General features: G+C 39.1%; 1 protein-coding gene across 1 annotated transcript; it reads right to left on the bottom strand.

Annotated features, from left to right (window-relative positions):
- Positions 1-260: 260 nt before the first annotated feature.
- Dnaaf3 (Dynein axonemal assembly factor 3) lies at positions 261-13,963 on the bottom strand. Its single transcript, XM_067158366.2, has 3 exons — positions 13,780-13,963; positions 6,520-6,806; positions 261-1,184 (listed from the first exon to the last, which is right to left on the bottom strand). Exons 1-3 carry the CDS (start codon positions 13,961-13,963, stop codon positions 261-263), a joined length of 1,395 nt encoding a protein of 464 aa, XP_067014467.1.
- Between the last annotated feature and the right edge of the window lie 1,840 nt (positions 13,964-15,803).

Below are 15,803 nucleotides of genomic sequence, written 5' to 3' on the forward strand. Positions count from 1 at the left end.
TTTTGTATTTAGTAATAAATATATTAATTATTTTTTACGTTAATGCACCATGCTTCGATCAACAAGTGCCATGAAATAATCTAAAATGTTCTCCAGATCCAAACAAGATGTGATTAGGTGCAGTTTTGAAAAAGGATATGCCTTTAAATTGGAAGATATAAGTATAAACAGCATAAAAGCATATCAGTAATTGATGATTTCTGCCCTACTGAAAAATGTAGGAATCCACCTCTCCAATTGTCAGGAATAAGATGATTTGTTTAATCTCTTTTCACTCTGTAAGAAAAAACACTCTCTTTGTAGGGATCGAAGGTGCGTGTTGGGACACAACAAAGCAATTTCTGATAATGTTCCGAAACATTTCGGGTTTTCTCGTGAAGATGATCCTTCTTTGGTTCTACAGTATAAGGGTAACTATTTTCCAACAGTATAACTGCATTGTCTCCTAACATATTCTGAATGGCTGACTCAGTCAAGCCATATCCACTGGATATTACGAGGATATTGAAGAATTTCTGGAATTTTGGTTTCGTTGCGAGGCTGAGAAGCGAACCAACGGGAAGGTAGTAGATCGTTGTTGATGGGAGAGGCAGAACATTCAACGGTTCATCCGTGTTCACACGGCGATCCAGTACCGATGTGGATTCAGTGTAGTCTTTAGGAATCTCCTTGGGTATTTCCATCTGCATCACTCCCAGATCGAGCTCATCTTCATCAGTTGGGACGTAAGCCTCTCTTTTGTTCATCTCGTGAAACATACGGGTGAGGTTACGCTTAGCTAGATCTGTAGCTCTCTTAGCAAACATCCCATTACATTTCCTCATCATGTCATCATCCTGGCAATTAAAACCATAGGTTACAAATGGCCCATTTACAATATCATTAAGGTACCCTTGATGTGTTAGAATTCCACTGATTTTCCTGATACATGACAACAAGGTCAGATTAGGCAGAATACCATCATCTTTCAACCAGGAGAATGCCATACCAGTGTTACGCCAGAACTTGTACTCTTGTAACGACAGGTGCCAGTCGGCCTTCGCTTTGAGATACATGTGATAGTCCCAGTCATAGACTCCAAACCGACTGTCATAGCGAGTCTTCAGTAAGTTACGTAATCTTCGGTCCCACATCTGAGGCATGTTAACTTTCGTTGTTGGGCTGCTCCAGAAGGAAAAGATATCCTGAAAAATAAATAATATAAGTATAGGAAAGGAACAAACAAGTGTCAACAAGTGAGAGAGAGAGAGAAAGGAATAAAGGAACACATATAATAGGACAAAATAATAATAATAATAATAATAATAATAATAATAATAATAATAATAATAATAATAATAATAATAATAATAATAATCGTATGCCCCCAGCTACCATGTGCAGACATTTCAATTTGATGCCATCCGGCTGTCTGCTCGTCAATTTTGACGTTCCGTTTTACTCTAGGCCCACTAGATGGCAGACCGAGTAAACCGAAACTCTCTTGGGCGTCTATGGCTGAGATTTAATTAATTTTGTCGGGTGAACACCAAATGTGTCACCAGAGGTCTTTTACATGCTGACATTGTACGACATGGAGTGTCGAATGGACTTTTTTTTCGCCCTTCCAATATCCAACTACCTCTGCCGGGTTTGAACCCACTGTCTTGGGATCCGGAGAATAATAGAACAAACAAACACAATGGCATGAGAGAGAGCAACAGAAATAGGAGATGATGACAAACATTAAAACACTAAAGGACAAGGAAAATCGCCACATCTTCATACACTGCCATCTCCAAATACGGTGTTACCCAGCTTTTACATTCTCGGATTTTACATTTTCCTGTCGTTTACAACATTTTTTGTAGGTCCCCTCACATTCCCTATGCTCACAATGTTTTAAAATCCTCAAATTTATGTTTGCAACATTTTATGCTTCCCGCCATTTACGCCACGTCAGGCTGTTCGAGACGGGATCCTGAATTTTTATAATCTAGACTATGATAACCAAAAATATTAAAATTATTGTACAGCTATAAAACACTTAACGATTTATCATTTAGGAGAAGTATAAGCGATGATTTAAAATTGTCACCGAATCTTCTGAAATTTCTACTGTCATTTTTTCCAAAGTTAAACGAAGAATATCCTGAAGATCAATGGTTAAGAGTCTTCACAGACAGCTCTCAAATAGATGACAGAGGAGCAAGCACTGGAGTATTCTGCCAATTATAACCCACAATATTCTCCAGTAGGCAGATAACATAACACCTTCGATGGAGAAATAGAAGCCATCTATCTTGCCCTACAAAACCTTCTTTATAGAGTCAATTCATTTGAAAAAGCAGTCCTACTTACAGATTCACCAGCTGCCATACAAAAAGCAGTATCCTCAAATACCAAACGCCATTCATCAAGAATTCATAACATTAAACATCTACTAAGAAAATTAAAAACTTTAAAGAGAAACATCACTTTACAATGAATCCCTGCACATGTAGGAGTAGAAGGCAACGAACTAGCAAAAATAGGCACTAGTACCTACATGAGAACCAAACCTCTGGCAGCTAACTCAATCAAGAAGATACTGTAATCACAAATAAAAACCAAGAAAAATGGAAGAAATAAACTACCCAACTTATACAATGAAGAAATGGAAAGAAAAATGACTTATTGGACAAAACTAAAACCAAGCCAAGGAAAGAAGCAGTGGTGATCTTCAGACGGGAAACAGGATATGACTGAGCATCTAGCTAGAATCAAAATATACCCAATGGTAAAGTGTACCATCTGCAAAATTACTGGATCAGTGATGGACTCAAAACACCTACTTCAGTGCACAGAACTCAACCCAACACAACAAAAACAAGGAAATTTACCACCCCTCTACTGGACAGCCAGAAACAAGACTCTGCTCCCTAACACATCTGTAAATTATTATTGTTATATGCATATTGCTGTTGCTCATGTGTGTGTAAATAAAGTTTAAACAAGGTATTTTAAAACATGAAGAACTGGACAATATGAGCCCCATATAATTTTTGCTGGGACTACGGGACACTTTAGAGAAAAAAGGGACAATCCCATAAAATAAGGCACATCTGGTCACCCGAGTTAAGCTATGCCTACATGAAAAGGAACAAATTGGTGAAATATATCAAGAAAGCAGAGAATACAATACTTTTCATCACTACATTAAACCATGACCCCGGATTCACAATTTGTTAGCGTGTCGTAAAGTATGATGTGTGCTTTGTAATATTGGAAAATGTACACTGAAGGTTTAGTAATGAAAGACTGTAGGCCTTTGAAATGTGTGTGTTTCACAGAATTTTCAAGATCCCCTGGCTAGACACTGTCATCAACGAGGAAATATTTCATCATCATCATCATCATCATCTGGAGCAGTTTCCAATCACAGACTGTGTCTGTTTGGAACATAAGCCTCTCCATCCACCACTTCTCTTCTGCTACTCTCGTCCAGTTCCCTCCTCTTGCCTCGATGCACTTCTTTACACCTTTCAGCCATCTGTCCCTTGGTCTTTCTCTAGGTCTTCTCTTCAACTCCGTTTCTTAGTATCCTCTCTTCTCCCACTCTCTTAATGTGTCCATACCACTGCTGCAGAAAAAAATAAAAAGATCTGCATTTGGCGAGCTGAACTTGTCCTCGGACACTCCCGGCAGTAAAAGTCGTACGCCATTTTTTACACTGCAGCCTTGGTTTTTCTATCTTTTCCTGTAGGGGTATCTCATTTACCAGTTCCTGAACTCTCTCATTTCTTACTCTGTCCATTCTACTCGACACCTTTGAAACTTCATTTCCACAGCTTGTATTATCCCTCTCCATTACCCACGTTTCTGATCCATACGTCAAAATTGGCACAAGATAAGTCTTGTAGATAATTCCTTTACATCTCTGTGGTACATCCCTGTTGTGTATTAATCCCCCCACACTCTTAAAGAATCCATTTGAACACCTTTCCATCCTGTTCTCTCCATTTCCTTCAGTTACACTTCCAATTATTTAAACCATCAGGCCAATGAACAATTTCGAACGCACTCTTTGAATGGGCATAACGAAGAAAGAAAGAATAATAATAATAATTAGCCAACCCACGCTGCTCCACATAACTCATCTTTATACGCCTGTCTTAGTCGTATAATTTTGCCTGCCCTTTTCACTAATTTTACATACATTTAACACTGGTACATAGCAACTGATTCAATGAAGTTTATAACACTCCTTTCTGTACAATATTTACTGTGCTTCAACCATTCGGGCGTATCTGGATCTTAAAAGTTTCAAACGATCTTGCAGGGGCGGTTTCTCCATTAGGTTGCAGGTTTACGCTACCCCCATTAAATTTTTATGTTTATTTTAGGTCAAGTTTCATCATTTGGATTACTCAACTACTGTATTTTCAATCAACAAGACAAACCTTTCAAGAGCTTGAAAGAGCAAATATTGACTACAGGGTACTTTACAAGCCGGTACTCTTACATGTTCACTACAGGAGCCGGAAAGTTTGTAGCGGGAAGTCAACCTGAGGTAGGATGAAACCTGGGCTGTTCGAGGGGTGCGCGGGGCTGCTAGAAGTGTGCTTTTGGGCTGCTAGAGGGTGCGCGGGGAGAGGAAAAGATAGGCGTGACTTCTTATACATTGCTTAAATGGAGGTTTATCAACCTGGCTCCTCCTCCCACGCCTGACTGGATCCCTCGCTGCGCTAAGGAGCTAGCTAGAGCGAAGCATGAAATCGGCCGTGCTCCTATGTAACAAACTACTAGTCACTAGAGACCGTTGCTGCTCAATGTGAGATTCTGTTATAGACATCTGCTGGATCACGGCCGGTTGGATCCCTCGCTGCGCTCCGTAAGGAGCTAGCTAGAGCTATTCGTCCTAGCTAGAGCGATGCATCAAGCCGGCCGTGGCTGGATATATAACTAATAGCTCTAAATTTGAAAATAAACACCGCCATTTATTTCAGTATAGCCGTGAGCTTTGTTACGTGTGTACAAGCTAAGTAGCTTATTGATTTCATTGTGTAAACATTCGTGTCAGCATGTGTGTTTTTATCAGTTAGTGGTATTTTCCAAGATCATGAATTCCGTGCAGTTTTTAATGTCTAGGCTGTTTCCGTAACGGACTGCCGCAGAAAAATCCGAGGTGAAACGAACGGGTAGCCCCACGCGACGTTTAATTTCGAAACCAGATACATTACAAAAGAATATTTTTTCAATACCGGAATTAGGCTACCTCAAAGTGTTTCATTCCAATATGGTAAAAGAGTTTTTAAATGTTAATGCGTTGTAGTAATATTCCTGAAAATAGAAATGTAAAATGTTTGTTTTATTTTTAATAATAAAAAGTATTGTTGATGTATCCAGATTTGAAAATTAGCCTGCAATCATATAATATCATTGGTAAAAATTGTGCACCACTGAACTTTTAAACCACCAGCCGCCACTGCGATCTTGCCCAAGATAGTGCAAAATACAATTGGCTGTGACTGAATACTGGCTCAGGAGTTTGTCCCTGAGTTTTATGAATGGTCATACAGAAGGCTAGTCGACTTGCTAGCTTCCTGTCTGTACGTACATCAATGTTTTCTATTAGAACCATGTAAGTTATTAGGGAAGTTCTGCCTTCTGTTGAATATATTTAGAAACTGAGGAAAGTCAGGGAATCAAAGAGTATATAAAAAAAGACAAAGTCACCTCCATACAAGCCATGAAGGCCCTTGGAGGAGTGGAAGGTAAAGGCTTCCACCATTGTTAACCACGGTACGTGATGGGGTAGAGTGGTCAGCTCTACACCCGGCTGCCTTTACCCCCAGGAATTAACCTGGTACTCATTTTTGGTAAAGGCTGAGTGAACCTCAGGGCCATATGCACCTCTGGAAGTGGAAATCTTGTTTCTTAAATTTTATGACTTCCTGACGGGGATTCGAACTCACGTCCTTCCGGGCGAACCGAGCACACCTTTACTGCCTCGGCCAGGCAGCCCGTAAAAAGTATCTAGCACAGAATAATATTTTTCCATGATCAGAGGAAGTCTATACTCTCTGCTTCACAGGTAGTAATCAAACATGGTTGCATGTAGCGACATTACTAAGGACGAAAATCACAGATATCAGAATATTAATGAAAGTGTTAGTCGCTTAGCAACCAGCGAAGTACAGAATGTATTGCAGGTTACGGTAAGCGATTATTGGAGTGATAATTTAATGATTTGATTTTATGATCACTCAAAGTTGGCTGAACTTAGAGACCTGTCAATGTCTCATGATTCACCAGCAGGTAATACTGGAGGGAATAAAACAGAAATTAAGGAAATCGGTCCAGTAGAAGCTGAAGCTGTTTATAGGAAACTCTTTTAATATATATATAATAATAATATAATCATCAGCACTGTGTTAATGTCATTGCTATGATGATTATAAGAGTGTCAGTGTGTCAAAAAAGTATGAGAGTGTCAAAATTGACCAACTTCGTAAAACATCCAATAAGACCATGGAAGTAATTCATGTCAAGACTTACATATAACTCATCTCGATCCTTGTAACGAAGCTGTTCAAGGTTGCACACTGGGAAATGTGCCTCCATAAGCTCAGCTTCAGTGACAATCTTCTTGAACTGCGTAGCTCTCTTGGTGAGAAAGCCTGCCGTATTAGCAGGCAGCCGACTGTTGCCATACAGCTGCATGAAGGTGAGCACTTTCTCGAGAGGACCCAACTCCTCGGGTGGAGCCAGGGCCGTACTCATTAGTAACATTTGACGAGCCATCAGTTCCAAGTTCTGTTCGTGGACATACCAGTTAACATGACCTGAAAGGATTTTAAATATAAATTACTACCACTGATGTATGGTAGACACAGATATCATGAGAAAGAAGTTTCTGCTAAATTAAGAAGATGAAAGGTGGGCATAAAAGGAGTGGTAAACAGACCAAGGAGAAAATGAATTTGATGCATGTTACATAGTACACTTACGACTTTCTGAGTGTGTTATACAATAAAAAACAGAACACCTATTAAGCTTTCATGAAACTGTACCCAGAATAATATGCGAGTTCCAATTAGCTAGAAAGAGAAATGGAGCAAAACTCTTTATGGTCATTTTACTTTAAACTTCTCAGTAGAACAAACATTCAACCTGAAGTCAATACTCCGCCACAGAATTTTGAATGGTAAGAAAATTGTGGTGTCGTTTATAGACTTCAAGAAAGCCTTCAGTTCGGTGGACAGAGAGACTTTGGATAAGATCATTAGGGAATATGGAGTCAAAACCAAACTGGCAAATATAATCAAAGAGACCCTAATAGGCACAACCTCCAAGGTAAAATTCTTCGGGCATCTCTCACAATCATTTGAAATCAAGACAGGCGTGAGGCAAGGGGATGGACTATCCCCACTCCTATTCAACTGTGTCCTAGAAAATATAGTGAGAATATGGAACTCAGAACTTGAACATCAAGGGATAATCCCGATCTGTCTAGGGAGAAAATCAGGTTTGATTAAAGTCAACTGCTTGGCTTTTGCTGACGACTTTGCTATAATATCAGAAAGTCCAGAGGTCGCAACCATCCAAATTAACCTCTTGGAAAGAATTGCCAGCCAAACAGGACTTCAGATCTCAGCAGAAAAGACCAAATTCATGACAAACATCAAAGATGGACCAATATTCCTGGAAACAGAGATAGGATGGATAGAAAGGGTCAAGAAGTTCAAGTACCTTGGTGAGACGATACAGGAGAATGGACTAGAAAAAGCTGCAGTAGAAGATCAGATCTCAAAAATGGAGAGAACATATGGCTTGACAAAAAACATCTACAATAAGAAGTGCTTATCCTGGAATTCCAAATTAAAACATTACAACACCGTGGTCAAAACAGAATGCCTGTATGCCAGTGAATGCCTATCCATGAACTACAAGCTGGAGAAGCTAGAGGTCCTGGAAAGAAGAATCCTCAGAAAAATTATGGGAGCTGTCCAAAGTGAAAGCGGATGGAAACTTCGGAAGAAGTTTACCAGAAGGTGGAAAGAATCTCACAGACGATGAAGAAAAGGAGGCTGGCGTTTCTTGGTTATCTATACAGAATGAATGCAAACAGGCTTACCAAACAGATATTTGATTACTTTTGGAGAAAAAAGACCACTACAGCACGGATTAAGGAAACGAAGAAGGATACGGAAAGGTTAAGCATCTTGAAAGACCAGCTGCTTAGGAACACACTGAAGAATCTGGAAGGTGTTCAAGCCACAGGAAGAACTAGGAAGACTGGAAGAGCCTGAAGAGATGAACAACGGAAGCAGACCAGCGAACACATGAAGGAGTGTTGGATACAGAGAAAACTCCGCACGAAGAGAAAGAAATGAAGTTGTAGTGTGATCCTTAGTGGTCCATTCGCTTGTAATAATAATAATAATAATAATAATAATAATAATAATAATAATAATAATAATAATAATAATAATAATGCTGGTGCTGACAGGTGTGAAAACTACCGCACCATTAGTTTAGTATCTCATGCCTGCAAAATTTTAACACGTATTATTTACAGAAGAATGGAAAAACAAGTTGAAGCTGAGTTGGGAGAAGATCAATTTGGCTTCAGAAGAAATGTAGGAACACGTGAAGCAATCCTGACTTTACGTCTGATCTTAGAGGATTGAATCAAGAAGGACAAACCCACGTACATGGCATTCGTAGATATAGAAAAGGCATTCGATAATGTTGATTGGACCAAGCTATTTATGATTCTGAAGATGATAGGGATCAGATACCGAGAACGAAGAATTATCTACAATCTGTATAAAAATCAGTCTGCAGTGATAAGAATCGAGGGCTTTGAAAAAGAAGCAGCAATCCAGAAAGGAGTGAGGCAAGGCTGCAGTTTGTCCCCTCTCCTTTTCAATGTTTACATAGAACAGGCAGTAAAGGAAATCAAAGAGAAATTTGGAAAGGGAATCACAGTCCAAGGAGAGGAAATCAAAACCTTGAGATTTGCCGATGATATTGTTATTTTATCTGAGACTGCAGAAGATCTCGAGAAGTTGCTGAATTGTATGAATGAAGTCTTGGGTAAGGAGTACAAGATGAAAATAAATAAGTCCAAAACAAAAGTAATGGAGTGCAGTTGAACGAAGGCAGGTGATGTAGGAAATATTAGATTAGGAAATGAAGTCTTAAAGGAAGTAGATGAATATTGTTACTTGGGTAGTAAAATAACTAACGATGGCAGAAGTAAGGAGGACATAAAATGCAGACTAGCACAAGCAAGGAAGAGCTTTCTTAAGAAAAGAAATTTGCTCACTTGAAACATTGATATAAGAATTAGAAAGATGTTTTTGAAGACTTTCGTGTGGAGCGTGGCATTGTATGGAAGTGAAACATGGACGATAACTAGCTCAGAAAGAAAGAGAATAGAAGCTTTTGAAATGTGGTGTTACAGAAGAATGCTGAAGGTGAGATGGATAGATCAAATCACGAATGAAGAGATACTGAATCGAATTGGTGAGAGGAGATCGATTTGGCTAAATTTCACAATTAAGTATTTATTTATTTTCCACCTAGTCGATACAATGATTGCTTAAGGCAATTTTTAATGGTCAAAAGTGGTACATGTTTCGTATATTATCAACATGTACCACTTTTGACCATTAAAAATTGCCTTAAGCAATCATTGTATCGACTAGGTGGAAAATAAATAAATACTTAATTGTGAATCTATTGAAGTGCGATACGGACCATGAAGCTGATTTTATGTAATTGGCTAAATTTGACGAGAAGAAGAGATAGAATGATAGGACACATCTTAAGACACCCAGGACTTGTTCAGTTGGTTTTTGAAGGAAGTGTAGGTGGTAAGAACGGTAGGGGTAGACCAAGGTATGAATATGACAAGCAGATTAGAGCAGATGTAGGATGCAATACTTACGTAGAATTGAAAAGGTTAGCATAGGATAGGGTGGCGTGGAGGGCTGCATCAAACCAGTCTATGGACTGATGACTCAAACAACAACAACAACAACAACAACCGCAACAACAACAACAACAACAACAACAATAATAATAATAATAATAATAATAATAATAATAATAATAATAATAATAATAATAATAATAATAATTGTACCGAGGTACACCTTCTCCGTGCATTTGAACTGAGCGCCTGTTAGAAGGCCATCTGTGTTGTAAACCCTGAACTGTGTACTGGAAGAAGTTTTGAACTTTAATCTATAGATGTCTCTACTATCAACTTATGTGCCCCCTCTGGTGGGAGGATGGACAATTAATTTTCAAAGGAAATCTATATTTTCAATGTTTGTTAACCTGAAGTGTTTGTAAATTGTTTTTTTATGTGCTGAAGTTGTCAGCACTACATAGCCGTCTTCTGTTTGAAAGTAGTAGCCAATCGGAAATTTTGTACATACAGTATATTTAATAATCAATAAAAATTGTGGGTGTGTACAGGCCATCGGCCCAGAGAGTTCCTTATACAATGCCATGATCATTTTTATTAATCCCTGTCCAATTCCTTTTTGCACCAGACTGTCCCAAACTTTCGTCCTAGGGACACTGTCATATGCCTTTTCAGTATCAATGAATGTCATCACCATATCATTCCCGTACTCCCAATGCTTTTCCATTAGTTGTCTCATAATGAAAATGGTTTCTATTGTTGACGTTCCACTTCTGAAACCAAACTGATTTTCCTGTATCTGCTTCTCAACCCTCAACCTTCTTCTACTTTCCAGTATCCTTTCCATTATCTTAGCAACATGGGATATTAGAGTAATTCCCCTGTAGTTCTTCAAAACTTTCTTATCACCTTTCTTGAAAATTGGGATGATTATTCCTTTTTGCCAATCCTCAGGGACCTCCTTATTCTCCCAGACATTCCTGAGAACGTGATATGTCCACTGCAGGCCTACAGCTCCAGCTGCCTTTATCATCTCCACTGAAATTTCATCTATTCCAGCAGTTTTTCCATTCTTCATCTTTCTTACTGCCATTTCAATTTCATTCATTGTAATTTCTTTATCCATTTCTTCGTCAACTAATTGCCTTTCCTGGTCGTCCATTGAATGACTGTCATCCGTTCTTATGTTCAGCAGCTTCTGAAAATACTCTCTCCATCTATTTCTTATTTCTTCTGGCTTTGTTAAAATTATGCCATCTTCATCCTTCACAAATTTGGTGTTTACTTGATCTCTCTTTTTGTTTCTTAAGATACCATAGAGTAATTTCTTGCTGCCCTGCGTATCATCTCTCAATTTCTGTGTGAATAAGGCCCAGCTTTTCCTCTTTTCTTCCTCCACTACTTTCTTGGCCAAATTCTTTGCCTCCACATATTTTCTTCTACTTTCTTCAGTCTTAGATATTTTCCATGCTTTCCATGCCATTTTCTTTTCCTTCACTTTAATCTTTACCCTATGATTCCACCAGTGTGTTTCTTTGTCTTTCACATTTCCTGATGTTTTCTGCACATCCTACCAGTGCTTCCTTAAATCTTTTCCATTCATCTTCAATACTCCCCACCTCTGTCCTGGGTACCAAAGGTATTATTTCTCTTTGAAATTCTTCTTGTATGCTTTTCTCCTTCAACATCCATACTTTAATTCTTTTCTCTCTTCTTAATTGGGGTTTTTCAATCTTTCCAACTTTCAATTTTCCTATCACAACTCTATGATCTCCACCAAAGGCTTCTTCAGGCATGGCTGTTACATCTACAAGGTTCTTCCGGCGTTCTTTCTCTGTGATTATATAACCAATCATGGTCTTTGTTCGTCTGTCTCCCCAGCCATACCTTCTAATCTTCTGACCGTTCTTCTTCCTAAACCAGGTGTTTCCAACAATCATTTGATTCCTCATGCAAAAATCCACCAACAACTCACCTTCTGGATTTACATTTCCATATCCAAAGGGCCCTACAACATCTTCCTTTCCTTGTCTTTCCATTCCAACTTGTGCATTTAGATCTCCCATCAATAGTACTTCCTTATCTTCTATCTGTCTCTCCACTTCCTCTAAGAAGTCCTCTAGATGTTCATCTATGCAACCAGTTTGTGGGGCATACAGCTGAAATAGATCTTTCACGCCATTTTCAAACTGGAGTCTCATCATCAGCATCATCGTATCGCTGATGTACTTCGTATATTCCACATATTCTTGGATTTCTCTTCTAAGTATGATGGCCACTCCATTTTTTGCTTCAGATCCTCTGCTGTAATACAGCTTGTATCCTTCTCTCAGAGGAATCTCCCCTGTACCCCTCTTCTTGGTCTCGCACAGTCCAAGTATGGCTATATCTTTCTCTATCATGAAGTCAACCAGTTCTTCTGTCTTTCCCGTCAGTGTCAGTACATTTACTGTTGCAATTTTGATGTAGTTTGGTGCTGGTTGCCCACTTTTCACAGTTCCCCCAGCACCTGAAGAGCTGCGCGTCGCTTTTAGCAGGGGACGCCCTAACCTTTTCTGAGGCACCATATCTGCTTTGTCCATATAGGCTATTGTTACGATGGGCTCGCCACACCCAAAGGCATTTTATACCTACTGCCAGGTTCAAAATTAGGCCGCCCCTAATATGGAGACAGACGCCTTTCGTAGCCGCTCCTCTGGAGTACAGACGCTACAGGTATGCCCCTTCCACCATCTCCGCCGTACCGAAGTCCACCTTCTCCGCCGTAGATGCCGTTGAGGTCTTCACAGATAACCCTGAGCTGGGACCCATACCAGATGTTACACACTGGGTCAGTGTGCTCTGGGACTCACATAGGCAGGGGCGCCACTCCCTGGGTAGGGCTGCCTCCGAAGAGGGTCCCTACCTGCTACCTATCATATTAATATTAGACAATAATAAAGCATTTCCTGATTTTAGGATTTTTTCAAACTTTGAAAATGGTCTCCTGTAAAAAAGCATATTTGTGGCTTATGACTATCTCCGATGCAGCCCTTCAGTTGGTGAGAGGAGATTGATTAGGTTAAATTTGATGAGAAGAAGAGAAAGAATGATAGAACACATCTTAAGAAACCCAGGTCTTGTTCGGTTTTTTTATATACAACTTTCTTTATGTCGCACTGACACAGATAGGTTTTATGGCGACGATGGTAGATGAAAGGTCTAGGAGCCGGAAGGAATTGGCCATGGCCTTAATTAAGGTACAGTCCCAGCATTTGCCTGGTGTGAAAATGTGAAATCACAGAAAACCATCTTCAGGGCTGTGAACAGTGGGATTCGTTTCCACTATCTCCCGGATGCAAGCTCACAGCTTCACGGCACTAACCACATGGCCAACTCACCTGGTCACTTGGTTTTTGGCGGAAGCATAGATGGTAAAGATGGTAGGGGTAAACCAAGGTATGAATATGACGAGCAGATTAGAGCAGACGTAGGATGTAGTAGGTACGTAGAAATGAAAAGGTTAGCACCGGATAGGGTGGCATGGACAGTTGCATCAAAGCAGACAACAAGAATAGTAATACTAATGTAACAATGTTAGATATAAATATGAAAAAAAGAAATGAAATTACAAACATGAGTTGAAATAAATAAAAAATGAAAAAGCTCAAAATTGTGATAAATATATTGTCCTCCTTTTATATTTCAGTGCCACCAATCAAAGAACTAAATGAGTTCAGTGCTGAGACAGATAATTATAGTTTTGGATACAACAAGTATAATTCATTTGGCTCAAAAAAGTTTGAAATTATAAAACCTTAAAATATGGCTAAAATGCTCAGTACACAGCTTTTAAAACATTACAAATATACCAGGGTTCAAAGTGTTAAACTCACCTACAGCAGGATATTGATAAAGATGAGCAGAAGTCTGAAAAATGTGCCGTGCATCCTTGATGCCAATCATAAGGATGTTGACATCCTCTTTCTCCATATCGGTGACTTCATCTTTATTTCTGACTGGTTCAAGACTAGCATAATACTCTCGGATAACATCCAGTGCCGGAGTGTTACCCCACATTGTGAAATTCTCTCCGATACCGTCTCAACTCAACCTGCAAAGAGAAATATATTGTACAGTCTTCAAGCCTGAAGAGGTATAGCACCCCTTGCTGAGCGAGCAGGAGTTAATTTAGGTAGTACACAGGAGGCAGGAGCGTAATGAAGTGAAACTGGGCCCCCGCAAATAAAATGTAAACCCTACAAATAACTAATATAAATTGAATTACAGCAGGTAGATAATATGCAGTATATTGTCAAATTATATAAACAATTGTAGTATTATTACAAAATAACTTAATTATGTTTTATTTGGCTGCCTCTGTAGCTTAACAGCTACAGACTACAGAACTAAACTCTGTAACAGATATCGAAGTCTCAGTTATAATAATTTATTCAATAATTTATTCAATTACAATATATGAACAAAATCAAGACAAAAAACTGTTCAGATAAAGCCCAAAAAATATCAGACAGCTTGTTCGAAACTGAATTGACTGAGTGTTACTACACCTACTTCTTATTATCATTATACACTGTTATCGAATAAAGTTGTATGTTCAACAAAATTTGTGCATAATACGATCTCAGATGCGCTACACATCAAGGAAGTATCGTTTTCTAACTATGCAGTATTTTGGTCTCAATTTTCATTGCTGTAATTATTTTTAAAATTTTGGTGCAGGTCCTTTGTGAGGAGTATGCCATGGTGCTGCAAGAGATGGCAAGGAGAAGCATTGTTTACTGCTCTGCTATAATAAGTGCTGCTCTACGTACAAGTTGCAAAACAAAATATTTTGATTGATTCCACAGAACTGCCCGGACCATTACCGTGCAGTGACATTAGGATAGATTTTTTTTTTTTTTTTGCAAAGAGTCTATGGGGCTCCTTAAAGGCTCTAACTTTACACTCCTGCTTTAAAGTACCTTCTTGACATAAAATAAATGTGCAATATGATAAGCATTTTAAAAAAGGGGAAATAGAAAGAAAATAAAATTACCTGAGTAAAAAAAATTGAATTGTAAGAAAATGGCTGATGAAAGAAAGACGTCTTTACTTCTAGAAAGTAGCTTTTATTACCAGAATTATTTAACATTTTTTAAAGCTTTCCCTTTATAATAATGATAGACAAAGACAAAGTCACCTCCGTACAGGCCATGAAGGCCCTTGGAGGAGTGGAAGGTAAAGGCTTCCACCACTGTTAACCTCGGCACGAGATGGGGTAGAGTGGTTAGCTCTACGCCCGGCTGCCTTTGCCCCCAGGAATTAACCTGGTACTCGTCTTTGGTGTAGGCTGAGTGAACCTCAGGGCCATATGCACCTCCGGAAGTGGAAATCTCGTTTCTTAAATTTGACGACTTCCTGACGGGGACTCGAACCCACGTCCTTCCAGGCGAACCGAGCACGCCTTTACCGCCTCGGCCAGGCAACCCCTAATAATAAGGATAGCTGACTGCTATCATAAACCAGTTCGAAGTTTGTAAAGAAGTAACCTGCATGCAGCGATGTAACGTTAGGACCTGCAAGGTGAGCCTATCACTTAAGGGGCCCTCAGACTTACCCTGAAAACAAATGAATACAGTTTTACCCGAATGCCACTCTGCATGGGACGGGTGACGTAGAAAGAGCTGAAAAAGACTGTTTTTACAATTTGTAAGTAGAGTAATTGCCATGTGGTTGCATCTATCTGCAGTTATTATTGTGTTGTATCTAGCACAGCCATCTCTTGTAGGAAAGTAGGAAAAATCACAATATGAAGATAAAGTTGGAATTCAAGAGGACAAATTGAGACAAATATTCATTTATAGGAAGGAGATTTAGGGATTGGAATAATGTACCAAGGGAGATGTTCAATAAATTT

The sequence above is a fragment of the Anabrus simplex genome, chromosome 14 (assembly GCF_040414725.1).
Source record: "Anabrus simplex isolate iqAnaSimp1 chromosome 14, ASM4041472v1, whole genome shotgun sequence".
Lineage (NCBI taxonomy): Eukaryota > Metazoa > Arthropoda > Insecta > Orthoptera > Tettigoniidae > Anabrus > Anabrus simplex.